General features: G+C 46.6%; 2 protein-coding genes across 4 annotated transcripts in view; one reads left to right on the forward strand and one right to left on the reverse strand.

Moving 5' to 3' along the window:
* Positions 1 to 797, reverse strand: part of NEURL1 (neuralized E3 ubiquitin protein ligase 1) — a 151,403-nt gene extending 150,606 nt beyond the window's left edge. Inside the window, exon 1 of one of the 3 annotated variants that reach the window (XM_027738751.2) lies at positions 531 to 797. In XM_027738751.2, coding sequence (XP_027594552.2) covers positions 531 to 615 — 85 coding nt within the window. In that variant the 5' untranslated portion in view covers positions 616 to 797. The remainder of the gene's footprint in view (positions 1 to 530) is intronic. The other 2 variants (XM_039390679.1, XM_027738756.2) reach the window with 2 other exon arrangements.
* Positions 798 to 20,110: 19,313 nt separating this feature from the next.
* CALHM3 (calcium homeostasis modulator 3) lies at positions 20,111 to 22,959 on the forward strand. The gene is made up of 3 exons (XM_027738603.1): positions 20,111 to 20,400; positions 21,299 to 21,554; positions 22,498 to 22,959. Exons 1-3 carry the CDS (start codon positions 20,111 to 20,113, stop codon positions 22,957 to 22,959), a joined length of 1,008 nt encoding a protein of 335 aa, XP_027594404.1.
* Positions 22,960 to 27,713: the final 4,754 nt, after the last annotated feature.

Consider the following 27,713-nt stretch of genomic DNA (forward strand, 5'->3'; position numbering starts at 1 on the left):
ACAGGACTGACATGCACACACATTCCTGGGGCACCCAGAATAAACACCAAAGCAAAGTCTTCATTCACCAATAAACACTTGGGGATTCTCTGGTGGTCCAACTCCTCTGACTTGTTGTCCTTTGCTTTCCCGGGGCAACGCTGCCTGGAAAGACCTGTGTACCGATCAGCCACCCATGGGGCATTGCCGGGGAAGAAGCGACAGTGCTGGGAGCATGGCAGTGGGCTCACACCGCGAGAGGGCACGGGGTGCCGGGGTGTCCAGGGAGCCCAGCCTGTCTCAAGGTGTCCGGAATGCCTGTCCATGGTGGGGTACTCAAGGTACTATAAGCATCCCTGGGGTACTCAGGATCTGTGTCCTGCCTGGGTGCCCATCCCAGCTCGGGGTGTCCGGAGCACCCATCCCCCTCCGGGCTACACAGGTGCCTCAGATGCCCGGGGATACCGCGGGTGCTCGTCTTGACGGGGACGCTCAGGGTGCCGGGGATGCCGGAGGTGCCCGCGGTGCCGGGGGCGCTGACCGAGCCGTACCTTTGAGGCGGTGGTGGCGGGCGCGGTGCAGGCGGCCCTGGCCGCCGCGGGGCAGCGCGGGGATGCTGGAGAAGCGGCTCCCCATGGCGGCATCCGAGCCGGGCCGGGCCGGGCGGCACCGCGCGGGGTCTGTCCCGGGAGCTGCGGCGGCGAGGGCGGAGGGCAGCGCTCGCTCCGAGGGCTCCGAGAGCGGCGATCCCGCCCGCCGGGCCCCCCACCCCGCGCCGCCGCCGCCCTGCGCTCGGTCCGCGGCCGCTCGGTGCGGCGGGGCGGGGCGGTGGCTCCGCGGCCCCCCCGCCGCGCCCCGTCGCCATGGAGACAGATGTGCCGCCCCCGCGGGGGGGGACGCGCCGCCGCGCGCCGCCCAGATGTGGCACCGCTGGCGCGACAGGTGGGGGCACGCGGAGACTCTCCCGACCCCCCCCAGCACCACCTCGGTCCGGATGCCCTGGACGACACACCCCGAGGGGCAGACGCAGGGGCAGGGACATTTTTGCTCTCTATTGCCTCCCCGGGACGATGCTGGGCTGGACCTCCATCACACCTGCTAGCCCTAAACCGCCTTCCCCAGGGCCAGCCCAGCACCCTCCCAGCAAGGAAATCCGTGGCTAACCCTAGAATTCAAGCCCTTCAAAGAAGCTGTATCATGCAAGAGCACCCACTCAACCAGACCTGCTATGCTGGGATGCAACTGTCCTAAAGCAATTAGGATTCTCATGGATGCTAATATGTCAGAGCAGCACTCAGGAAGGCAAAGTGGGTGGGCAAGCAGCTCCTTGACCTGTCCTAGGGCAAGCGGATGAGCAGGCAGATAATCAGAGGGACGAGTAGATCCCTTACTGGTCCTCAACCTACCCTACTTTACTTATGCCAGTGGCTTAAAGCAGTGAGGAGCTCCAGTCAAGCTCAGGGTAGTGGGGTTGGGAGAAACGGGGTGAAGGAAAACACTTTGCTGGCAGATCTCCTATGAAGGGTCAGGAGCTCATACTGGTGGAGGGTCAGCATGGGGCACTGCCTGCATAGATGGCTTCTGAAAACTGCTGCAACATAAACACATCCCACACAAACTGGGACTGCCCTGTGTGGCTTTAGCCCTCTGTGCGGAGATGAGCCTCTGCACAGCTCCATATTCAAGAACACCCGTGCCGCAGACACAAACTCACTCATACCTGCACAGGGCGGGTCCACATGGCTCACTTTCTTGCCCTAAGAGAGAAGATCCTGTGTTAATACCACACCTGTCCACTACCTGTCCATTATGGAGCCACCCAGGCCAGTGAGTTGCTCCACGAAAGCATCCAGGACCATACAGGGTAGTGAGGTTCCCCTTTTCCTCACCCCAGCAGCACCTCGGCTACAGGGGAATTTCTGCTGTGATTGGCACAACCCAAGTCCTGAAGTAGTTCCATTGGTTCCACAGTAAAATCAATCCACAGCTGATGTTGTCTATTGCATAATTACATTACCTTTTTCTTTTTCTGCAGGTTCTGGAGACATGGTTGCAAGCTTCATCTAGAGTTTCAGTGAATGCTGAAGGCTGAGGGCAGCTGCTGTTCAGCTATGTCAAGGCTGCAAAATGTCTTTTTCCTTCCTTCTGTTGAACAAAAATGTAACATTCAGCTTACTTCCAAAAGGTGATTTTGTCCATCTATCCATTCACCTTCACCCTCCACTTTCCTTCCTCCTATTAAATGTGAAAAAACCTATCCTGTCAGGGACCACATATGAACATTTTCACCCTGAAAACAACTACTGCTGCAATTTCCCCAATCAGAGAGCCAAGAGACCCCCTCTTCTCTGAAGCCACTCAAGTACCTAACTTTCAGAGGTGAAGGGGAAGGTTATTTCTGAGGTTAAATAATAAGATTTGATGAGAAATACTAAAAATCTCAACCAAAATCTGATGCTGAAATCCAGATGATGATTTCTTTTGGGATGTGTGATGCAGGGGGCCAGGCCGAGGATTCATTACTGTCCTTCCCAGCCTTCAATTGTATTATGGCTGAAATGTGCACTGTGTTTTTGCATCCTTTCTCATTGTCTCAAAAGTAGAAAGGGATGACCACACCAGTCAGAGTGCTGCCATCGTAGTGTGGGGTTGAACTCCCGCTTGAAAACAAGCCTTCTGTATTCGGTGCTGCCAGTGTATTGGGTCCTGCTTTAGCCCCATGATAAATCCACCAGCTGCCTCCACATGCAGGAAGCTCATGAGCTGAGGTGAGCCAGAGATTGAGACGGAGTCACATCTTTATTTATATCCTTTGTGAACACTGTATTTCCAGGCAGCTCATTACAATGAACCCACAAAGAAACACAGGACTGGAATGACCCTTAGATGGGCAACTCTTGCTCCTCATCATACGGTATCTTTCATCCTGCTGAAACTAATTGTCTTCAACAAACAAATAAACGAACAAAAAACAAACCTGTTCTTTCTCTATTCCTTTTCTCTAATCTCTCTCTCTCTGCTTGTCCTTGAATTGCAAGAGGTCTCGAGTAAGGAAACTTCATATTTAATGTGGCAGAAAGAGGTGCCAGCATAAGGCAAATTTATAATGGAAAGAGGCATGTTTCCATGGTATAAAATGGTAAAAGGAAAAGCTACCAGAATTTTGGACTGGAGGCATAGGGGACATCCATATAATATCACAGGAAACATTTCTGTGCAGTCATCCATTAAATGACAGGCACTCACGCATGCATCATGCACGCTGCTCACTATACCTTGTGTGATAGCTCACCACGTGGTACACCCGCTCCCAGAAGGAATTTCTGTTTTCTGCTTCCACCAAATCCTCTCTGAGTTTTAGACACCAGTCACCATTTTAACTTTGGTACCATAGTGTTTTTAACTATATCCTAAAGGCTGATGGATTATGTGCTCAACCAGCTCTCTTTTCACCTTGGAAAACCAAGGTAAAACATAGTTACATCAGTGAAAGGAGGAAGCCTTATAGATCTGCTTTAGCAACATATTCAGCTTCCATAGGGATGGGCTTTGCTTTGCCTGACACAGCAGCCTGCAGTTCACACCATGGGGAAGAATGCAAAACAGCACCAAGGGTTTGCTGCGATCGTATCTTGGTTCGCTTTATCAAAGAGTCCTTGAATTTGCTCCTGACACTGGTTGGAGAAGGAGTGAGAAGGAAGGGCTGCTTGCTGTCCTTGCCAACTTATGTCAGCTCTTCCTGAAAAAAAATGTTGAGCAGGGTGAGAAATATGCTCTGTGATCACAGGGGCCCTTGATAGACAAAACAGGATCACACTGATTCTGGCTGGAGTTTTGCCTTTTTCCTGTGCTCTAGCAACAGAGAGCACTGAAACAGCTTGCTAAAACTGCAAGGCTTTCACACCATCAAGTCAGGAAATTCCTTCTTTCTTAGTATTAGTGATATCAATTGAATTGGCTAATTAGGGACATGTAATTTCTTGGTACTGACTCTGTCAGGTAGTGGGAGTCTGGTACAGAGCTTGTGGTGTGACAGAGCAGGATGAGTTTGCACTAAGAGTTAAAACTCCTGTCCACCTTCTGAATTTGTGCATGGGCACCTGCCTACCAATTTGTACTTTATGTTTAGAAGTCAGCGGAGAAAATGCAGCCTCTCCATGAACTTCATCTGAAGTTATTATCAGCTCCAGGAAAAGTTCTAACATCAGAATTATCATTATGAGCAAACACAAGGAGAAAGGCACTGAACAGTCACATCTGCTCATGGAACAACATCCACTGTCTTAAGTCAAGAAACCACCCATCAATTCTCTACCCAAAAGCTGGGTGCAAGGATAAGCTCCAGCTGTTCGGCTCAGGCATATGTGGAAGAGGAGAGAGATGGGATGTGGAGGAGGATTTCTGAGACAGCTGGAGGGGAGGGTCTATGTGCAAAAAGAGCTTGTTGGGTGATGGCTGGGCAGACTGCAAGGTTTGGTAGACAGAGATGCTTTCAGACTGCCAAGAGAGCAAGACCATACGAGTGCATTTGCATCTAAGGACTCTGGGTATTTTGCAAAGATCATGAACTCTGAAGTACTGTGCAGCAATAAAGCAAACGTAGTTAAAAATTGCTCTTGCCAAGGCTGTGTTTGTGCTTTCTAGGTACATCATCCCTCAAGCGGTTACACAAGAAATCAGGTAACCACGAACACGATATAATTATGAAGAATCACAAGAACATGAAGCATGAGCTACCATTGCCTGAGATGTGGGCAAACACATGTCAGAATTTACATCCTGAGAGGATGCTCAGAGTAGGAGGTGTGATCCAGGGAATAAGTGTCACAGGATAAAACACAAGGCAGTAAGTGGACACTAGCCAGGTCCTTTTGGCTTTGGCACTGATGGGGTCCAGCAGCCTGGACCGCTCACTGATACACGTATGAATGAGTATGCTAAGAAATTGGACTTATGATGGCCTGACCTATTAGACACCTTATGAACATCAATTTCAATAATCCAAAGTAGTGAATGCTTTCCTCATTCTTCCTGTTTTCCTCTATCTCCAGATGGAGACACTGAGGGAACAAGCTGGTTTGGTATATGTGGCACTTAAAGCAGCAAAGGGACTGAGGATGGGAATATGCCATATGTCCCTTCCAGAGCAAGGTTTCATCCACTGGGCCCTGCTGATTTCACATACCCATTAACCTAATTCTTTGCCTTATATATTGAAGAAGGATCTCAAGTTGCTTGCTTTGCTGTAATTAAATACCTGGCATCAGAACTTCAACAGATGTGGAAGAAAAAGACACACCTATCTATGAAATGAACAGATCTGCATGCTGCAGGGAGAAAAGATCATCTGGGAGATATTCACTGCACCTAATTGTTGGGCTAATCTCCTAATTTATGTATTTTTAATTGTCAGAATGACAATGGCATTCTTGATGTGGCATGCATCACCCAAAAATGAAATGCCCTGCAGCCACTCAGAAGGGTTTGCTTCCATTGCTGTCACCTCTGCAACCAAGGTAGAGTTGGATATAAGACTGAGATGGAACAGAAGCAAATTCAGCATTATGAATTAAAATAGGACAGGATGACAAGGGTCCGTTTTCAGTCATAGGTGAACACCTTCTTTCCTGTGGGTTTCTGTATCTAACAGGCCAACAGATTTCACAGCAGCAACCAACAGATTCTGCAAAGATACTTCTAGAAATATTAGGTTAAAGTGAAGAAAGGAGAAAAGATCTGTAGATTTAAAGCATCATGAACATTTATAAAATGCTTAGTCTTAGACAGTAGTCAACAAGTCATCATGACAGGTGACCATCCAATTTGGTGTTCCTTCCCTGAGAAAACTAAATCCTAGGTCACCTGTTTTGTAAGAAATGTAAATACTTGTTTTATATGAGTGGGACAGGAAAAAGGTGTCCATCTGTCATGACACACTGACTTTAAAGTGTGCAGACTGGGAAAAAATGTTTTGTACAGCTGTCTTGATGTTTCAGATTTATTCTGTTTATTTTCTGACCTTTACGTTTGTACTTCTCCCATTCATCAGCAATGGATTTGCATTAGAGCAGAAGCTGCTGCCTGACCTTAAAGGCAAAACCACAGCAGTACTTACATGACACTTGAGTGCCACATATGTACACAGATACCCATCCTGGAGTCTGCTGGAAAAATGATTCTCCTGGATTGATGCTTGTGCGACCCGACAGGTTCCTCTTGCTTGTTACCTCTGTGCAATAGCAGAGATCTCATACACAAGAGAACTCAATGCAACAACAATTGACCTCACAGTTAAAAATGTGTGCAGTGTCCTGCTGTAAGTTTGCTAACTCGAACTTCCACGCTTTGCATCATGTAGTGTCTTCCCCTGAGAGATTAGGGTTTTCCAGAACCAGATCCAGCTGTAAACATGCCATTATATTGACTTTCCATTTCTTTCAGTTGGTTGCTACATTCTCTCTGAAACTGCTTGTGTGAAATACATCCAATAACTGTATTACATGAAAGAGCAAGAAAAGGAGGAAAAGTAAGAGAATCACTTCCTTTGAACAATCAATTCCTTTGGGAAGTTGCATTTTAATGAACAATGTCAGTCTGTTTATGCAACAGAGGTCACAGTGAGGGTCCGACCCCTGTGCTGACAAGCAGAAGCTTGAGAGCTTTTACTTTTTTTAGCAATTTCCAAAGTGGTACTTATGTATTTGTTATGAACTGTGCTCAGTCAATCATCTGCAGACAAAAAAAAAATAGGAGAGAATAAAGAGGGTGGTTAGAAAATAAGAATTTTTTCCACATATACTGGTCACATTTGTTGAGCTCTGACATACAAATATCAGTTAAACTCTTGCAATACTTCGGTGAGGAGAGTTTAAGTCCATTTTAATTGAAGTGTATTGTGCTACTCACACTGGGGAACTCAGTGGGGCCTGTCGAATCCCAGGTGTAGATTAGAGCAACCCCAAAGCTGGTTCCTTCCATAGTAGAAAGCTTCAAGGAGCACATTTGTGCCCTATCCCAGTAGCCCAAATCTCACCACTAAGCTGGGGCTTGCATGAAAGGCCAGTAATGAGCAGAAGATATTTCCAGGGGAATCAGCTCCTCCCTATTTAAAGGGTCCTTTGATCTACAAGAGAAATCTAACAGGAATTTAGCACAGCTAATAGTCAAGCCTTTGATCTTCCCTTTGGAGTTTCACCGGCTGTTAGACAGCCTGAACCCCTACTTCCAGCAATATGAGCCAGACATTTCTCCCTTGCACATTACAGTGAATTTGCCACCTCCATAGATTCACCAGTGTTGCCGGGTTTTTGTTCCCATTCACTTTTCTTTTGGGTCATTTCTCCCTTGAAACCTTTTCTTAGACAATGGACCTTTCCTTCAGTCTCACTTTCACATCTCTGTCAAGGTGGTGGATATTGCGACTGAGGTGGCAGGCAGCGTGCTGTGGCAGAACATAGAGTCTGAGGCATATTTGCCTTCTAAAGAATATCCCACATTCTTTCCAGATCTAAATGGGTTTAAGTTTAAGGAGGCTTTGATGACAGATGCCAGTGCCAACCTCATATTCTATTTCTGCATCTCAATATTTGCTCTTAATTAAATTTACTGCTGAAATTAACACCGGAGGTGCCCAGATTTCTAATTGGGTCACTGCAAGCCAACTTTACATCAAGCTGAGAAGTCAGCATGCTTGAGAAATATTGGGAAAAAAACCTAAATATTTACTAAATGTAATGAGTTAGAGAAAGGTAAAATGTGTTAAGTATGTTAGTCTGTACCTCTAAATGTGTTTGACATTCTCAGTAGCTAAAATGGTGGTTTAGATTATCAAAAGGAAGGCATCCAACAGCTTTGGTATACTGGTCAGTAGTCAACTGTCAAGGTACTGTCTTGACCCCATATGATGTTTTACCTACAGATGGAGTTATTTTATGGTAGTATTTCCCAACCATATTGCACATGAGGACTGAGAATGTTTAAACAGCATTTTGGTCCAGCTCCTCTTCCCCCTCAACACATTCCTCCCTGGAAGGGCTACTGACAGCCCCTGACCCCACTGCTGGCATGGTGACGGACTGACCTAATCCTATTCCTATCCAGATCCCTCAACCTTTCCCCTTCTGGTTCCAGGATAGCAGTGCCTCTCCACAGTTTCCAAGGTTTATAAACTCCAAATAAACTTAAAGCAAAAAGCAAAGTCTGGTTTTTGATTTCCCAGTCTTCCACAGTCTGCAGAGCCCACACACAGCCAACAGCCAACATCACCATGCAGAACGAAAAAAGTGGTACCAAACAACCAGACAAACAAGAGAGTCTTCCCACATCAGACTCAACCTTAGACTGGTCACATAAACAGGATGTGTTCAGTACTTGTCCTCCTGACAAGCTCCCACCCAAGCTGATCAGTCTCTGTGTAGTCCCTGGAGATGAACACTACCTTCGGGGGTCCCCAGATAGGCTGAAGCTGCTCATTAATTCCCTCCTGGTCCACACAGGGAATCCCAAGCAGATTGCATTGAAGTTGGCTGAACCTCAAAAGGATGACCTGGAAACTGCAGCAATAACCTTCTCTACCCAGTCTACATAGTCCTGCTGGTGGCGCTGGATGTGCAGCCTGCTGGTAGCATCTGAAGTCAGCATTTCTCTTCTTTGCTCCTTGATATAAATGGTGGGAGCCAGCAGAAACTCAGAAATGTCAAGTTTGGTATCATAAAGCCCTGTTGACTCTCAAAGATAATTTGTAGTGCATCAAGATGGGGAGCACTTCCCACCAGGAGAATATTCACAGACTGCTGAATTCAGCAAACAAATGCAATTATTTCTTTTTCCGAGGGTGCAATCTGGTCCCAGCGGTGAGAATTAACCCCACAGACAAATATTAGCCTTAATTTTGGTTTAACAGCCGGGATCAGCTACCATAAGTTTCAAAATTGTTCTCTTGAAATGCACAACTGAACCAGGGAGGAACGGGGGAGAGCACAAGTCCCCGACAGTGCTTATTTAAATAATCTTGCTGACAGATCTGTTCTTTTCTCAAAATTTCCAGTCTGCACAACAGATCACAATATGAAATCACAATATGAATATGTCACTGGGCTCTGGTAAATGGGAACATAAGGACTAAACACTCCCTTTCCATATGAATAAATACTCCAATTCAAACTGCACCACTCTCATTGATCATACTGTCACCAAAATCCTGCAGGCAGCATTATAGCCTAATACTGAGCAGCACCCATCATTACTCACTTCACAAGCAGATATAGATTTTCAGCTTTCATTTACTGATGAACATGTTCCTAGATTCTAAAGGAGATTTGGCATCTCTGCCTAGGAATTACTGACAATATTTTCAGTGTCTCTGAGGCATTTAGGGAACCAACTTCCCTTTAATTTTAAGACTGCAAGCAAAGGAGAAGCTAGTACATTAATAGGGTAATTTTTGCAGTGTTTTAATGACTGACTGTTGAAAACTTACAACTCCCTTCCAGTCTGAATTTGCTGAGTTGCAAGTCCATGTCAGTGGAGCTTGTTAGATGTTTTTCTGTTTGATCCGAAAGGCAAAGTAAATACTTATGAATTGTAGTTCCATCATTCATCCTTCTTCTGCACAAATGGAACATGGCCCTAGTTACAGCCTTACTAGTAGTTAAGGCCAATTGCCAAGGCTTTTGCTATTATATAATTCTTACAGTCCTTTTCTTCACCATCTCTATCTTTGCAGTAGTCAAAAACATCTAAGATGGAATCTATACTCATTTTAGGAAGGAATTGGATAGCAAGAGCTGGGTTTACAATGCTTCTGTCTACTCCCAGAGTGCACTTCTAGCTAAAAGAGGACACAGACAATAAAACAATGATTATGCCAGATTCAGAGATTGAGAATTTGATAATCTGACATAACCCAAAATACAATCCCTGCCTTACACTTATATGGCTTCACCGTTCTGCTCCACTGCACAGCGCGGAAAGCCGTGGCTGTAAGCCAGCAAACACCCAAGCGAAGTCAGATCTGGGTGCTGCTTGTAACCAAGGGCAGCTAAGCCAGTTTGTGATTGTTCTGTGGCCACTGTGTACTGGCTTGGTTCCCCCCAAAATCATCTTTAATCACACAGAGATGATTTACTCCTAAAGAAAAAGAGTGATTCTTGACAATGGATCCGGAGAGGCCAGATGAAGAGAGCTGGGAAAGTGGAGGTGAATACCAGAAACTGAAGGTGCTGCTTCATGGCTGGGAAATTGGCTGCGAGAAACCTGCTCAGCCATTAACTGCTGAGGACTCTGGTTGAGACCAAGCCAGGGAGGGATCAGTTCTCTTGAAGCTCCTCACTCACCTATGCTGTCACTTCATTGTTGTTTCTGACATTGACCTCAAATGTTTTCTGTAATGCCCCTCAGAGTCACTACAGCATGTTATTTTGCAGAGATGAACTGCCATCTACTAAACAAAAGTGAAAATGTAATGAGGTTTAAAGACAAGAAATAACTCCAAGGGATATGCTCCACTTACAGAGAAGGCAAGGGAAGAGGCGAGGTGGTGGGGGAGGGGATCTGCCCATGAGAAGTCTTGATGAGGGGACAGGGATTAGTTTACAACAGCACATTTAGTGCTGTGTGTAGTACCAAAGTCAAGACACCAAATTTCCCAGGAGATTTAACACAGGACAGTTCAGAGGCATTCAGAGCTCTCAGAAAAGGCCCCTACCCAGAGCCCCGTTACTGCAGATAAACCTAAAGGAGCAGAGGGGTGGCTATCAGGGTGCCACAGGATCCTATCATCCCACACATTTTGATTCTAGCTATTTTCTTCAGAAAGGCAGGAGTGATTAGGTAGAGACAGGATTTTACCAAAGGCAGATGAGAAGATGATTATCCTCTGCAGAACACAAGGCACTGCAGGTAATTACTTACTGCCTGTGGGACCACAAGGATTTAGCTAGGGACAGAGAGTATGGAAAATTGCAATGTACCTTAAATGACCATTTCTGCTGAATCCATGATTGTTAGTATTAAGTAAAGTTATAAATTGAAGTCCATAATCTTGTCTTTCAAAGGTATTTTGTGGTCTGAGAGGACTGAGAGGGCAGAGTCTGTTTTGTCATGAACCATCTGTCTCTGATGATGGCATGTTTTTGTCCTTAACTGTTTACAAGAGTTTGGCAGAGGGTGGATGGTGATGATGGTGGTGCAGCTGGAATGGTTGGTTGGTTTTACCACACAGTTTCTATAAGATTACCTGCTGCTTTGGATGAAGCTTTTTGCTCTCTTGAAATTGCCTCTTCTAAAATGCATGAATTACTCGTCATGATTATGTACCTGGTGACAGCAAGTACAAACATGACAGCTCAGCAATGCAGCAATAAACCTGCAGACACCTCTTCTTCCAATCTTCCCTCTGATTAGGTGTTAGAGCTCAAGCTCTGAAGTTTTTAGGCTAAGAGATAAGCTCCAAAGTTGGAATGTGTGAGAGAGAAGAAAGAAGAGTTGAGCAGAGGAAACTCTACCTTCGAGTCTGAACATCCTGAAATTTCTAGGATTTGTTCATTTCCCATTTATAATGGCCAAGCATAGATGAAATCTGCCACAGGGATCATCCACAAGTCACTTGTCATCACAGAGAATGTCTGCTGCTGGTGAAAGGAAGAGACCCCCCCTGAGAAGGTTAAGGCAGGCTGGTATTTTCCTGTGAGACAGTCAGAATTGCCAGTCAGATAACTTCATTTACGTTCACAGTATTCTGGAGACACCCAACACCATATAAATATAAATATACACAGAGAAGAAGATTAATGATGTGAGAAGGTGGGTTATAAACACAGATAAAGTCAAGAACAGATGACAAGCCAATCTTGTGAAACAGGACTTAATTTTGCTGGAAGATGAATTGCAGCTACAGTGAAGCATCAAGTTTTAAATGCTTCAAAGATGTGTATTTTAGGTCAGTTGGCCCTGGCATCAGTAGGAAAATGAAATGGTATTTTTATATCAGAGCATGGATTTTACTTAGGATTGGAGGTCACCTATTACTCTGCAGAGAAACTGATGACCAGACAGTAGTGTGTGTGTGTGTGTGTGTGTGTGTGTACATATACATGGGTAACAGGCTCTCACAACTTCCATAAAATTTAACATTCTTGGAAAAGCTCCTTTCTAGCAGGTAAGGAGAAGAGCTAGGAGAGAAAATGTTAATATTTGCCTAGATTATTAAAATCTCCTCTTCACAGTTTCTAAACAATCCTGTTATCGCTGCTCTTGAGTTAACTGCCTAAAAAGACAGCCGTTCTGCAGCTGAGGCACTCTGCACCACAGCAGTCTGTAAAACAAGATAGATTTTTATCTGGAAGAAAAGGCTTTTGGAAAAGCAGCAGCAGCCAGGGGTAGAGAGATGTCAGAGCCACTCAGCCCTTCCCGCGTGGGTTCCATCCCGGGTGACAGCGGCCGCGGCGGCTGCAGCTGCCGCCCATGCAGGGCTGTGTCTGCTCGGATGAGGAGCGGCTGAGGCTTCATCTCTGTGACTGCAATGCTGGGAGCCAGGATGGTTGGCAAAGGAGGCTGTCAAACGATGTGACTGCAGGCTTCTGATGAGAAAGAGATGCTGTTTGGGGGGGATTTTGCAGAGAAATGCCACAATGAGCTGGGTTTTCTTTGACTCACTCTGGGGCAAACTTGCCTCAGATTAGCACTGATGCCTGAAAGAAACCTGAGATAAACCCAAATCCAAACCCTGACCAGTTTTAATACTGATATATGTGGTGGTTTACACCTCTGCAAAGCAGACCTCATGCCTCTCTGCATGCACATCTTTCTGTCAGAGGGAGGGTTTTTTAACCATCACTGTATGTGAGAATAAATAACTACATAAGGCACTCAAAGAGTAAATCTCCCACTTCACAGCACCAAGGAATTAATCACAAGATTAATTTTAACCCCTGTAGAGAGAGATTATGTTTTCTCATAACAAGAAAACATCTGTAGTGTTTTGGTTATGATGATTTCATTCATACCTGACTTTTCTTGGGAAACTCTGCTTCATGGATTCCATTCTGATTTTTGTGTTCTTTTTGACGTTTGCAAATCTTTCTCAAGGTCCACAAAAAAATCTCCACAGTAACTAGTTTTATTTGATGCCTATCTCTGTATTTCCAGCTATACCTGGAAGTAGATCTCAAGGAAGTTCAGACTGGACATTAGAAAAAGGTTCTTTACTGAGAGGGTTGTCAGTCACTGGAACTGACACCTTAGAGAAGTGGTCATGGCACCAAGCCTGCCAGAGTTCAAGGACCATCAAGATAATGCTCTTAGACACATGGTTTAGTTTTAGGTAGTCCTGTGAGGAGCAGGGACCTCCACTCCACAACCCTTATGAGTCCCTTCTATGATTCTATGGTTTTCAGCAGACAGGAGCAGACCCTGACCACCACCCATCTCTGCCAGTGGGATTAGTTCACTCTCAGTTACCTCTGAAGTTTATTTGCAGCATATAAGAAAGACTCAACATTGCTCTACCACATTTTCAGCCCAGAAAATGCCTGATGTCTACTAAAAGTTCATAAAGATTTGTAGTAGAGATATATGAGATGAGCCCAAGCATTCCAAGTGACACCTATGCATGTGCTCCAACCTCCAGCATCACATCGATGCAGTGGGAGTTCTGACAACTGAGCACACCACGGCAGTGCTGATCCTCCTGGCACCACTTCCAGGGATGCTCAGCACTCCCAAAAAATCTCCCTCTTGCCTCTGAGTACGATGGGACGGACAGGCGGACAGGCGGACTGACGGAAGGCGGCGGGCGCATTGAAGGCAGCGCCCGGAGGAGCCGCAGCACCGCTCGGTGGTGACGGGTCCCTCTGCAAGTTAAGCATAAGGACACCAGCTCGCTCTTCTTAAACGCGCTGCTTAGCACCGCTGCATCAGTTTGTGTGGCACCAAGAAAAACTGTTTTCACACCGTTTCGAGGCTTTTGCTCTGCTTCCTTCCCCCCGTTCTAGTTCCTCCAGGTGGAAAGTCCTCGCTGCCCTAGTTTTAAAGCCCCTGCACTGGAGTATACAGCAGTAATACTGGGATGCTGCTTCTTCATAACCCTATGCCTGACTGGAAGATGCAGTCAGCTGTGCTTAATACCTCGAGTGAAAAAAAAAAAAAAATTACTGGGGGAAAAAAAGGAAATTTCCCAATAAATTTCCCTTTCTATCTTTACAACTTTTTTGCATTCTCAACATGTAAGTTAGAGAAACATAGGATCACTCCTCACAAAAGATCAGTGACATTAATCAATTTGTAATCAGTTTGTCTCTAGGGAACGCATACATCATTGTTTGTGCATCCCAGTACCAAATTCAACCATGATCACAGTCAGTGCAGGTAGATTCATGTTATAACAATGTATCTGTAGCTATAGGAGTGTTCTAAGAAGTCTATGCTGTGGATTACATCTTGAAAATTCAAGAGTCCTTATCCAGTACCCCAAATGGTTGCTGCCTGAATTGCCTGAATTGCTGGCAAGAGTTAACAGAAAGTTGACTTCATATATGACATATGTTCTTGACTGTCAACATGGAAAAAGCTTGTAATGAGATATGAAGACATAATCAGCAGGTTATTTTATAAAGCCATATTCCCTATGGTTGTATTAAACCAGGTTTTTATTATGCTACAGTCATTTCAACAAAACAGCCAGGAGAAGAGTGACAGTAAACTAACCTGTGCTTGGGATTTGAGCCCTGGCAGCCAGCACCTACAAGTCAAGTGCTAGTGCACCTACTGACCAGAAGCATCTCTGCACAGTGACAAAAAATAGGTAGTGGAATCAGTTTTTTGATGTGACTTACCTGAGGGGGGTTTGGTGAACTAACACCACAGCACAGACAAACATTTTGAGTTAAAAGCCATGAATCCAGCTATTGAAGGATATGGTCTGCTTCCTCGAGTACTCACACTGGACAAGGACTGTGTTAGTCCCAAATCCCAATGGCTGCAGAGACCCAGGGTCATGGCACTGAGATGTGTTTCATCATTTAACTTCCATTTCCTTTTAAACACCTAAACAGTCTCTGTGACATCTCTGCAAACTGAAGACAAACTGATCTCTCAAGAAAAGTTTATCTGTGGTTTTCGGCCTTTAAACTGTGAACTCACCAGGGCTGGAACTTCATTTTAAGAGTCTGAGGAAACAAAACAAACCCAAAACAAACAAAAAAACCCCACTAAAATAAAACAAACAAATGAAATACACAAGAAAAGCTAGTTAAATTTCAGCAATCTTAAATCTGCTTTTGGTGCCTGCACTTCTGTTGGTAGATATGTGAGCATTAGCAAATCAAAAAAAGCCGAAAAATCACTGAGCTGGGATATTAAGGGATCAGGATTTCTTAATTCACTCTCAAGGTGAGAAGAGACTCCATCTCAAATGATGTCACTGTAGCATCAGCTCCAAGCCAAGCAGATAAATGGCCTTGCAAAAAGCTATCTCAGTCAGAAATGGTGTGAATTATGTCAAAGTTGGGCTAATGCAGAGATCAGAAAATGGGGCTTCTACATAAGCCAGAAAGCAAAGTGCTAATGGCCAGGAGAGCAGTATATAACGAGTTCTTAAGAAGAACAACAATAAGTAAGCCATATATTTTCTCACCGGCAGTCAGCTGCATGTTGATGCTTTAATGAAGTTACAAGGCAGAACACAGGAGTATCTAACCTCCAGAGAACATCATTAGTGGAGACAAACTACATTTCACAATGCTGCCATTATTTTTGCTAGCATCTCATTAATCATTTAATGGTCATTACTCATTATTTGCTTAGCCTGGGCAGAGTACACAGCTGTGGAAAAGTACTCATATTCACAGAATCATGAATTCAGGTGGTCCGTGCCCCCCAGAGCCAAGAGAGCTGTAATTTTTCTCTGCTGCCAGTGACCATCATGAGTTTGCATAGGAGGAAATACTGCATACAGTATATTTCCTTCTTCACAAGCAGTTGAAACAGAAGTTAACTTCTGCTGTGGTCACTGAAGATGATGAAAGATTTCCAGGCAGTGAGGGGTAAAATCCTCTGACAGGTTTGGAGATGAAGGCAGTGATATTGCACCACTGCCCTCACATACCAATGGAGGACTGAAATTGTCTGAAAAAGGTCATAGAAAATAAAGCTCAGTTTCAACCTGGTAGTCAAATACAGGCAAGCTCTCAAGGTGTCTACCCATGTGCCCAGGGATTAGAAACAGGCTCACCTGAATGACAGAGGAACAAGATACTTGTCTACAGGCACTGCTGCTGGTAAAGGCCATTTACAGTGTTAATGGCCTTCACTCAAACACAGATTACATATTTCCTCTAAACCTTGAAAAAGCATTAACCCTTGTCCTCTCAATAAACACAGCCAGGTGGAAGGAGTTATCCAGTTTACCAGCTGAGAGATGCCAAAACCAGAGACTGGAACACAGTCCTCCCATGGTGACCTGGGAAAGCGTAGGTGCTCTCACACCGCGGGATGTGGCATTTCACCAGTAACTTACACATCCTCCCAGCACCTGGTCCGTGCAGAGCCACACTTAACCCCATAAAGGGAAACTGAGGCAAGGAATACACATTGCTCAGTACCTGCTCTTTGTGGCCATGCAGTGTTAGCTTTAACCAAACACCATGTGGAGATGGCATCTCTGTGTGGCATTTAATGACCCAAGACATTAGAAAGGAAGAGACATTCAGAACTAAACCAATTTCATAGCCATCTGCTGCAGTGAATGTGCTGGGCTAGTTCTGCATCCCGGTTTATCCCAGGGTAACTCCACAGCCAGCAGCAGAAGCACAAAAAGGAGCAGAGTGGTAACTCAGTCTCCTGTGGTGCTGGGGGGGGACCCTGATTGCAGCCTGCACTTGGACCAGGACCATGTCTCTAGGTGGGTGTCAGAGTTGCTGTGCCTTTGCAGATAAATTGCACAACCTCTCATTTTTAACAGGTGAGAAGTCCCTTTTTTTCCTTCGTGCCCTTATATCATCTAAGGAGCAGTTGACCAATCCATTTAACAGTTTTCTAAAGATATTTTTCCTGTGGCAGACATCTGGGATGGAAAAAACATCATTCCAGGTAATTAAATAATTTGTCAAAGTTATAAACAATTGCAAATGGCTCCTAGTGAGGTAACTCATGACCTTCCATGCCACAGGCCAGGAGCGCTCCTGTGGAAGCCCTATGGGTCCTTCCTCACTGCCAGGAAAAGTGCTCTTGGCAATGGCCTGTTTCCAGCAGAGCAAGCCTTGGGACAGGTGAAATGTCTGCTCCTGCACACTGGCTTTCCTGTGGGAAAGACAGTCCAGTCCCAGCACAGAAAAAGAAGACCAAACTGTGACAAAACAACTCACGTCCCCAGTAGCTCCCTCATTGCTGGGGTTTGGGGGAGGCCAGGAACCAAGTTGTGTTACTGGCATAGCCAACGTGCTCCTGCAGGAACCAACCCGAGGTGAGTGTGGAGTTGGTGGCATAGACCAGGGGCACAGGCACAGGCACGCTGGACCTGCACTGCTGGCTCTCTGCTCCCTACCAAAATATATGTATAAGGGCTTGGTCTGGATATGCACAAGTCCAGAAGGCACGAGTGCTGCATGCACAGCATCAGTGCTGCTCCTGCATCGCAGGCTCAGGCACAAAACCAACCACACTGTCCTGCTGTACTTATCCTATTTTAAATGACCAAGTTTTGACGATGAAATCATCCTTTTTCTCAAAGCAAGAGGGACTGATAGCTGTGTTGCACCGAAAGGGCTCTCACCTATATGGTGAGGGTTTCCCACACTTGTACCCACCACTCACTCCATCATACCAGGCAAAACGCCTACAGCTGGTATTTTACTCCCATAAAGGAGCAAGGAAAAGAGGCCCCTTCCCTTGTGCTGTGTTCTGTAATGCTGAGGGAAAAGCAAAGGGTTGTCCAATGTGGACCTCCAAAAGGTGCACTGAACGACAGCTTTCAGTGCAGTTTTGGAGGTCTGCTGCCAAGGAACAGCTACCTTCCTCTGAGGACAGGGCCCTGGAGAGCCACAGGGAGCCTCATAGCAGGCTCAGAAGAGTCACTACACCACTGGGGACGTGGGGCAGGTCCACTTGCTGGAGGAGAGGAAATAGATTATTTTAGTCCTTGTTTCCTCTTCATTTCACCCTAAGAGCTGAGTAATCAAATGTGCTTAGTTTTGGGAATCATTTTGAACATTTGCCCAAGTCTAGCAATTTACTTACCTCAATAGGCCTTTCTGTCTTTCCCCTGGAGGCTTCTGATGTCTTTTTCCACAAGTTAAGGAATATTCCCTTTCTTCTACAATTCAAAAAATCCGTGTCTCAGCTCTGAGTTACTGGTGAGATCCCATATCACAACAGAGCACAGTGCTTACCCTGAAGCATCCTTTACAGACCACTAACATCGAGGCCAGGAGACTGCATTTGGAAGAAGTAAAATTCCCTTGTAGATTGTCCTGTCCGGAGGATGTTTCCAGAGGACGTTTCCTACTCCTTTTACATCTTATTTTCCTGAGCTGTGAGGAACTATTTAGCCTTTACTATGTGTTTACCCAGGAGAGCTGGAAAGGCAAAATTATTTTTTTAAAGTAATTGTTCTACAGAGAGTGCACAATACTTTCTGAAGCAAAGTCAGCACATAAAAGCAAGCCATTAAATGAGAAAACCACCGAGTATTAAAGCAGTTGAGAACTGTAACCAGCTGCACCCTGGCTAAAAATCATCTGTGGAGTTCAGCTAGGGGTCATGATGCCCTATAACAACAACTTGAAGGGGTCCTGATATCCTATAATGTCAAAATGGAAACATGAGCTGATTAGCCGTGGTTTTTTATTGCTGATGGATGAACATTAACAGTCATTTCACCCACAGGTAAAGGAGAACACAAATATTGTGGCTGGATCAATGGTAGTTCATTGAAGTAACTGCGCAAGTTGCTGTTCAGATTGGAAGAGATGACATTGTGGCCCTGTGAGTCATCTGTATGTGCCTGTGAACAACTACAGGCACCCCCCCCCCGCTGATCCCTTTCAGCGTGATCCCATCAAGGCAACCAGCCCTGCAATGGGAGCCAGTGTGGGCAGAAACCTCAGTGCTGGCAGCAAGTGTACTTCAGTGGAGATGTTTCCTTTCACTTTAAACAAAATAGATAAACATAACACCCTTTGCCACCCCACCCCCCTTCCTGAATCCATTTGGAAACTTGAGCTGAAAAGAAACCTGAAAATGTTCTTGGAGGAAAACTGTGTAGAGAAAAATGATGTTGAATATGTCCTTGTATGGCAATGAGTTGTATTTATCTGTAAAATGAGCTTTTGAGAGGAAAAGATGAACTGCCTTCGGGATATTTAAAATGGACAGAAGATGATGATCCAGTACTATGGAACAAAAGAGCCAACTGCTCTGATTGCACTGTGCCCTCTGATGGGGAGCAAGAAGTGCCCCAGTGCAAGGGGCTCGGACATGTAAGTGTGGTACAAATTCACAGTACCTATAGGATGTGTCCCAAAGTCCCATTCCAGGCTTTGGAAATGATTCTTACAGCCTTCTGACTGAAGGGTTGGTCCTTTCAACCTATTTTCATAGGGAAATCAGAGCTCACAGTGATGTGGTGTGGTCAGGGTCAGGCTGTGCTCCCTGCCTTCCCCCTGCCCCACTCAGAGTCGGGGACTTGAGTCACCAAAGAGAAACGAGGCAGCAGCAGTAACACAGATAAGCACTTTTGACTTACCTGATTTCTCCTGGTTGATGAGTCACTCAACAGCCCTCATTCAGCAGAGAGAGCAGCTCACAGGCATCCACCAGTGGCTCTCCACTGAGAGTTACCATCTCCAGGAGGGAGGGACCCAGCACTACTGGAGGCTGTCACTGGCTAGCACGTGGGACAGCCCTGAAAATGAAAAACAAGGTGGAAAAAAAAGCTGCTGGAGGCTGTATCCATCACCTCACATAGAAATGCTACCAACCACTCCACAAGGCAAGCACTAGGCGAGAGACAGACCTGGCTGACTGAGGGCTGAGCTGCATCCCCTGCCCTGTGGTAGCAGAAGGAGAGACAAAGGGAGACAGGCTATTCTGTGTAGCCCAGGGATTTTCCAGTAGGAGCACCCCCTGCCAAAACAACATGATGGACCGTTTCCGGATGATCTTCCAGTACTTCCAGTCCAACTCGGAGTCTGTAATGAATGGGATCTGTGGGCTCTTAGCCCTGGCTAGTGTGAAGATGTATAGTTGCTTTGACTTCAGCTGCCCCTGCCTGCCCCGGTACAACATGGCATATGGCTTGGGGATCATGTTCATACCCCCCATCATCCTCTTCCTATGCGGCCTCATCCTCAACAGACAGTCCCTGGTGATGCTGGATGAGTGGAGGAGACCACAGGGGCACAGAAAGAAGGACCTAGGCGTCATCAGGTGGGGTTTGCAGTGGGAGTGGCATCCCTCTTTTCACCTCCTGCTTAGTTGTCTCTCTCCATAGCTTTGATCCTCCTGGTAATTAATTTTCTTGTAAGCTCATCTCCTGAGACCCTTCTCCATGAGCCTGGAGGGCCAGAGGCTTGGCAAATGCATTTACTCCAGCAGAAATGAAGGCAGTCTATCCCATCCCAGCAAAGGAGAGCAGGAGTGCCTCAACACCTGGATTTGTGACATCACCCTGGGAAACTGTGTTGCTGCTTGCCTTCTCATGCACTCACAGGATGTCTCCTGGGGCTTCCATGCGCAAAAAGATGAGGCATTTCCATTTAAATGTGCAGAAGGTGTGTCATTTTCTTATCGTTAGGCTTGTGGTTTCCCTCCCTTCAGTTGAGTTTTTACTGACTTACACTGGTGGAAAGGAGAGGAGAATCGCATTCCATTTGTTATATACAAAGTTTTGTGGAGAACACAGGTTGGTTCAGTGTGTAGCAAGAAAGGCTGCAGAGAAAAGGAATTTTCCAGGTAGAAACTGAACTGATGAGAAAAGAAAGTGTGAATGTGGAAGACAAGGGAGAGCTGATAAGGATCTGTGCATGGGAGACATAAGTGTACAGTCAAGGCAAGCATGTAATGAGGAGACCATACACTGATTGAATGCAGGCAGCACACAGAGCACTGCCACGTGCTGATGCAGGTTTCACCGGGAGGCAGCACCAACAAAGACATCCCAGAGCACAAGAAACATCAACTGGGACAGTGCTGGGGAGAGTCGTGGGAGTCAGTTCCCTGGCTCTGAGAGGGCTGCTTAGCATGGAACAGCCTGCATTCATCAAGGCTCTGGATGAGGAGAAAGCTCCCAGCATTTCCCCACTCACCTCTCTCTCTCTTGCCCCAGGTACATGTGTTCCTCCATCGTGCAGCGAGCCATGGTTGCCCCTGTTGTCTGGATCATAGTCACCCTTCTGGATGGCAAATGCCTGATCTGTGCTTTCAGTGGCTCCATGGATCCCGAAAAGTTTGTGGGCTTTGCCAATGTCACCCCAGTGCAGGTGGAGCAGCTGCTGGCCAAAGTGCCCTGCAAGGACGACGAACTCATGAGGAACAACACGTCCCACAAGGCAGTGTCCAGGTACCTGCGCTGCTGGTCCCAGGTAGGTCACTGCTGGCAGAGCCCCTCATGTCAGTGAGGTGCCCAGGCATGTGGCATCTGCTTCTGCTCTTCCTTCATTTGTCTCCACTTCACCATGGTCAGGCTGGGAGCAAGGCTTTGTGTGCTTCTTTATGCCTTAAAGTACTGCTACCCTCAGTGATAATCTCAAGTTGCTCAGGTAGAGAAAAGGAAGGAAACAACATATGGTTTAACTAACAGAACTTTCTTTCTAGAAGAACCAGCAGCTTCTAAACCCAAATAACAAAAAGCAGGATGTAAGGAATGTAGATGTCTCCAAAGGCACTGTCTGATGTCAGAAGTTCTTTCTAACTTCTAACCTTGCAGACAGGACCTGCTGTTTTAAGGAGAGTGCAAGCATAGACAGATGAAAACAGCTTGCTCAGGAATGATAGAACAGGACATGATGGGGAGTGGAGCCCTGACTGGATTCTGCTCTTGGTACAGGAGTGCCATGTCAGGGATGGGGACCGGTGGGAGGTCATTGAAAACAAGCTCTTCCCTCTTACCAGAGGGAGCTGCATGTAGTCTGGGCTGTCTTCACCCTGCTGTGAGGACTCCTGGGCCCTGGAGCCAGTGTAGGTAGCAGATGAGCATCTCACTGGAGAACGAAAGGAGTCCCCTTTCCCTGGGGCACTCCCATGCTCAAAGCAAATGCCTATCTGCTCCAGGCTAACTTTGCAAACACTTATCCTTACTGAACGACTGATGGACAGATAAATATCCTATATTTTCTGGAATGAGATTACACCAACCCTCTGAGTGCAGAGGGGGGTGCTGGACTTCAGGGGCAGATCAAAGACAGGAGTTCAGATATGCCACATCTCCCCTCCAGCCACACGAACTCCCTGTCTTGCTGATACAAGCAAACAGCTCGTGCCTGTCCTTGTGTCTGTCTTGCTCACAGCTTATTTCTTATCATCCAGGCACTTGGCTGGAGCATTTTGTTGATCCTTATCGTAGCAGCTTTCCTTGCCCGCTGGCTCAGACCTTGCTTCAACCAGGCCAGCCTCCTGCAGGCACGTCACTGGAGCAACTACATTGACATCGAGCAAAAGATATTTGAGGAAACCTGCTGTGAACACAGCCGTCTCTTTGCTCACAAATGCATCCTCCACTTCTTTGAAAGCATGCGGCAAGAGATCAAACTGCACAACTTCAACTTGCCTAGGGAGGGAGAGAGGGATGAAGGAGAGGAAGATCTTCTCCAGGGCATCACAGATCAGGACCAGGTGAACAAACTTCTGAAAACATGGTACTATGACAAGCCTCCCCTGGATGTCAGTCAGGCAACCCAGAGACATCCTCTGGGGCGAGAGAGATCCCCTCTGCCCTGGGCAGACAGCCCCAGAACCCGCTCCAAGTTCCCCCAGCACACCAATGTGTAAAGGGGGCTTTGTCCCGCAGACACTGAAGGAGTCCTGCCAAGTCTCTGCACAAAGCAAGGACCAGTGGGCAGATGATAGTGGTGATCACACCTTCCTCCAAAACCCCAACTCCGAAGGCTCTGCTTCAGGGCATGCCTGGCAAAACCTCCAAAATAAACAAACTCTGAGGATCCAAAGGTCCAGGACTCAGTCACTGTTAATGACATTTCTCAGCCAAGGGATCTGTGTGGCATTTTTGCCATATTAAAGAGTTTGAAGGTCCTTACAGCTGTAATAAAACCATTCTGGCTTTAGGAAGGATTTAATCAAGGGAGCAACATCTGGCTGTGTACACAAACCAGCTGGAACGGCAGCCTCACAGAGGTGTGAGGAGCTCCTGCCCATTCCAGTGAAACCTGGCTCAGAAGGTTAGCAGTGCTGACTCAGAAATTATTTAATTGGCAATTCTTTTAGTACCACACCAACACGTTTACTCAAAAAGGCAAAACCACCTCCAACATCTTCCCATCTGCTGAAAGCTCTGGCTGCCCCCCAACCCAGCTGCCAAACTGTTCTGCCTCCCTCTAACAACCCGTCAATACTTCCATGCATTTTAAAAATAAAATATGGCAACACACTGAAATTCGTGGAGCAGCATAACTTGAATTGAAGATACCCCTGAATAAGAATAGGTTGGATTGGGTTGGATTTGCGGAAGGAAAAGGAGATGGAGGCTTTGCTTAACGCATCCAGAGACACGGGACTGGGCTGGGGTTCAGGAACCTGCCCTAAGCACTGATGCTGAGCCACAGAAAGGACACACTGACTCTGCCTGAGAAGTCTGAACAAAGATTTTAAACACTCTCCTGCTACAATTGAGTACAAACCAATCTATCCAAAGGATCATCCTTGCAACACCTATTTGGGCATTTCCATCCATAGTTAAAAACTGTTTGATTGTAACCTTATCTCTGAGCCTCTAATGCTGGTTGTTTTCTTACCTTCCTTTTCCAACCCCTTTTGTACATGGGGCCAACCGTGGTGCCAGTGTGACTGATATTTCTGTCTAGTGTTGCTGCTTGGATTCATTAAAGCCTTTACTGCAAACTAACCCAGTCCAGACACATCTATTCCTCCAGGCTGAGCCTCACACTGATGTTCACTTTGTCCCTGGGAGCGAGGGGTGCAAGGTGGAGGGGCTATTAGGAGAGGGGTGAAGAACAAATGTCTTCTTGGGCATGCATGGATAGATGGGGCAAGCAGGGCTTCCAGGTGGAAAGAAGAGGGTGGGAAAGAGACAAAGACACCTTGGGACTAAATCCAAAATGAGGGATCAAAATGAAAACACATATATTAATCTCCCAAATTAACTTGTGAAGCTACTGGCAGGTGGGTCGTCTTCTCCCCAGGATGGTTGTATGCATGGGTCAGAGAAGGAGGAGGTACTTGGCAAAGCACTGGGAGGACAAATAGTTCCATGGCCCACCTGTGGGCAGCTGCATCCCTCTGCCATCCAAGACCCAGTCAGGAGCTGCAGGGCACAGAGAGATGGGCTGCAGAGCTTTTCTTATTTGCATAGCAAAATCAGCTCTGGCTGAATCCTTGAGCTCTCTTGGACATGCTCAGAGAGTGCACAAAGCCAGCTGTGGCCTATGCTGGCTGGGAATAAAAGAGTGGTCTTCCCACCAGGAGCTCTTTAGATCCAGGGAGCTTCCAAGCTCTCGTTTGAAATCAGCATTGCATTTTGAATTTTGTCTCTGGTTTACTTTTATCAGACACAATATCACAAATCTGAGGCTGTGACTCAGTTCGGACTCACCACTCCATACTAGTCAAATTGACTATTTTCCTAATCTACTCAGAGCAGAGGTCTGCAGCTCCCTTTGCATGCTGCTTTCCATGTTCTCAAGTTTGAAGTCATCCCAGGGTGGCCACAAAATATGAAATGCAAAAAAGGGGAAGAGGAACAGATCTGTTATCTGTACCAGGAGTGAGAAAACAGGAGGGTTTAGGGGTGCTGCTGTAGATTTTGCAGGTCTACAAAGGCTCATATGCTTCTGGGAGGATCAGTCTGGTCATGGAGTAGCTCCAGTTGGATGGGGTCATGGGTGTTCATTCCTCCCAGCCTCCTGTGTTTCCTTCTGAAGCCAAAGAACTCTCCTCCATTGTGGAAAGTGGATCTGGCACTCCACGGCAGGACAAGAGGCAACAGGCACAAACCCCAAATGCAGGAAATTCCATTTAAATAGAGGAAAACATTTATTTTGAGGGTGATGGAACAGGTTGCCCAGAGAGACTGGGGCACCATCATCCATAGAAACATTCACAACCCAATGAGATGTGACCCTGAATGTGCTTTGTGCAGTGGGAGTGGATCAGACAATCTCCTGAGGTCCCTTCCCACAAGCCACACAAAGAGTGTGTGCCCTCCTGTGGAAGTTGGGGCAGAGAGGGCTGTTCACAAACTTTAGCAGCTCTGTCTCTCTGGGCTGTTCTGGTGCCTGACCTACAGATATGTCTGACGCCCTCAGGGATCCTCATCTGCCAAGAGCCTGTGAAACAGCAGGGCTGACTGCAAAGACATTTCCCCAGTCACTTTCCAAACTCTCCTGAGGGCAATTGTTATTGCTTTCATGCCCCTCCTCTCCATATCCCACACTGACTGGGACATGCAAAGCCCTCCTCAACTTCACAGCTTGGACTCTGTCTTGGCATCCAGGTGCAGGACCCCAAGGGAGGAAGGACTTGGGCATGTACCCTCTCTTCCAGGACCTGGTTTCCAAAGCACAAGCAGGTTAGGGTTGTGGAAGGAAGCATCAGCTCTGACTCCTCTTGCAAATCAGTTGGAGTGAACTTGCTGTTGGGAAACTCATGGAAACAAAGTCCTCCCTAACAAGGCAACGTGGAAAGAGAGACCCAGGCATTGGCTTCTATGGGCTCTTTATTGATTCCCACTGACCTATTGCTGGCTTCAGTGAAAACTGCTAGTGCTGCACACCAAGCAGACTCAGACCCTTCATTCATATTTAATGAAAGGCAGAGTCTTCCTGGAGATCAAAAAGCTCTCTGCTTTTTACAAGGTTGATTCACACATGCTTTGATGCAAACTGCCCTTCAAAAACCCACTCACCAGGTGAATAGGGAAGCCAGCCTGAGCTCTTAGCTAGCAATACAATAAGCCTCATCTGTATTCATGCAGCAAAATCTCTTCCCATTTGATGGGGATCATGCAATTAACCTCTGCACAGCAGGCAAAGCTAAGACTGCTCAGGTATTACCCACGTGCTTTGTGCTCACCTCTGTGGTGTCATTGTGGGGTAAATTCAGCTTCATCAGCTGAGCCCCAGGGCTGTTGTGGGGGAGACATCAGAAACTTCAGCGCTGACTAATGGTCAAAACACCTGGTTTGGCTTCCTACCTCTGTACTGACAAACTGCAAAACTTCGGGGAAAACTTCTCCCGTGTGCCACCCGCCTTTGTACAGCTTGCCTTCCTTGGTGACACGCCCCACAGCCACCAATGCAGCCATGCTAGTGTCCAGTCAGATGTATCTTGATACTCATGTCAACAGCACAGTTGGTGCCTGGACTGCCTGCAACTATCTGGTTTACGGCCACTCGCAGTCCCTGTAATCCCCCATCTTTTGGCCAGCTTTAGGGAGCAATCTAGTACACCAAGGCTGCTTTGTGAACTGGGAATAGAGATGCAGGAGAACACTACCAACACCATCCATTTCTTTTGGATTTGTGCTATAGGAGCTTAGCCTGGCCTAACTACAAGCAATCACATGTCATTAGTGTTTGCCTCAGTTCTGGCAAGCTGGGGAGGAGTCTGTCTGGTCAGATCTATGTTGGCAAGTGTGCCCCCGGGTCTGCAGAGTTGACAGCAACAAGTTTTCACTACACTATGCACTGGTGGCATGGGAAACATGTCCTTAGACACCTTAGCCTTGAGCCAAGGCACATAGCCAAATCCCAGCCTCTCCTGCTGAATGGATGCACATTGCTGTCTCAGGTTGCCCTTGGTCTGCCCTTCCCAGAAGGATTCAAGTGATCTTTAGAGGAACAGGAGCTCCACTGCATCCTCAGCCTCCAGGGCTCCTGCTATCTGCTGACCTGATGGGCAGGAAGGGTTCTGCACAGTCCATGCCTACAGGTGATCTGGTACCTCTAGGAAACATGGAGGGAAACATATTCCTTTGGGGAATAGCAGCTGCCCTTGGGCCAGAGCAGTCACTGGCAGGATTTGCACATCCTTGTTGTGTTCCCAGTTCCTGCACATCCAGGATTCATCAAGGGGTTGGGGTTATACCCACAAGAGATAACTGCGAGAAAATCATTCAGCCTCCATCACTGCCATTCAGAGCAAAGTGCAGTCAGACCCTTCAGAAATGATCATTGAAAGTAGTTGAAAAGAAGAAATCTGAGGGAAAAACATGAATCTCAGAGCCCTACTGGGCAGGGAGCATCTCCTGAGAAGGCAAAGGCACCCAGGGCTCAGATGCTTTCAGCAGGATCCACCTGCAGCCCTCTCTCCTTTCTATGCCCTTTTTTCTCCACTCCCAAAGCCAGGACAAGCACTATGTGACTCTGGGTGTTTCCAGACTATTTCAGCCAGGGTTTGAAGGATATTTTAGCAAGCCCTGGGGGCACAGGACTGTCAAAAACAGGGAGCTACAAGTGTCTGCCTGAAATGTGGATGTTTGCAAGATGGAAAGGAGCCACTAACAGACCTCGGCAATACAGACACAGAGCATCAGGAGCTTTAAATCTCCT

The sequence above is a fragment of the Pipra filicauda genome, unplaced genomic scaffold, assembly GCF_003945595.2.
Source record: "Pipra filicauda isolate LSUMZ 115617 unplaced genomic scaffold, ASM394559v2 scaffold85_size2586006_pilon, whole genome shotgun sequence".
NCBI lineage: Eukaryota > Metazoa > Chordata > Aves > Passeriformes > Pipridae > Pipra > Pipra filicauda.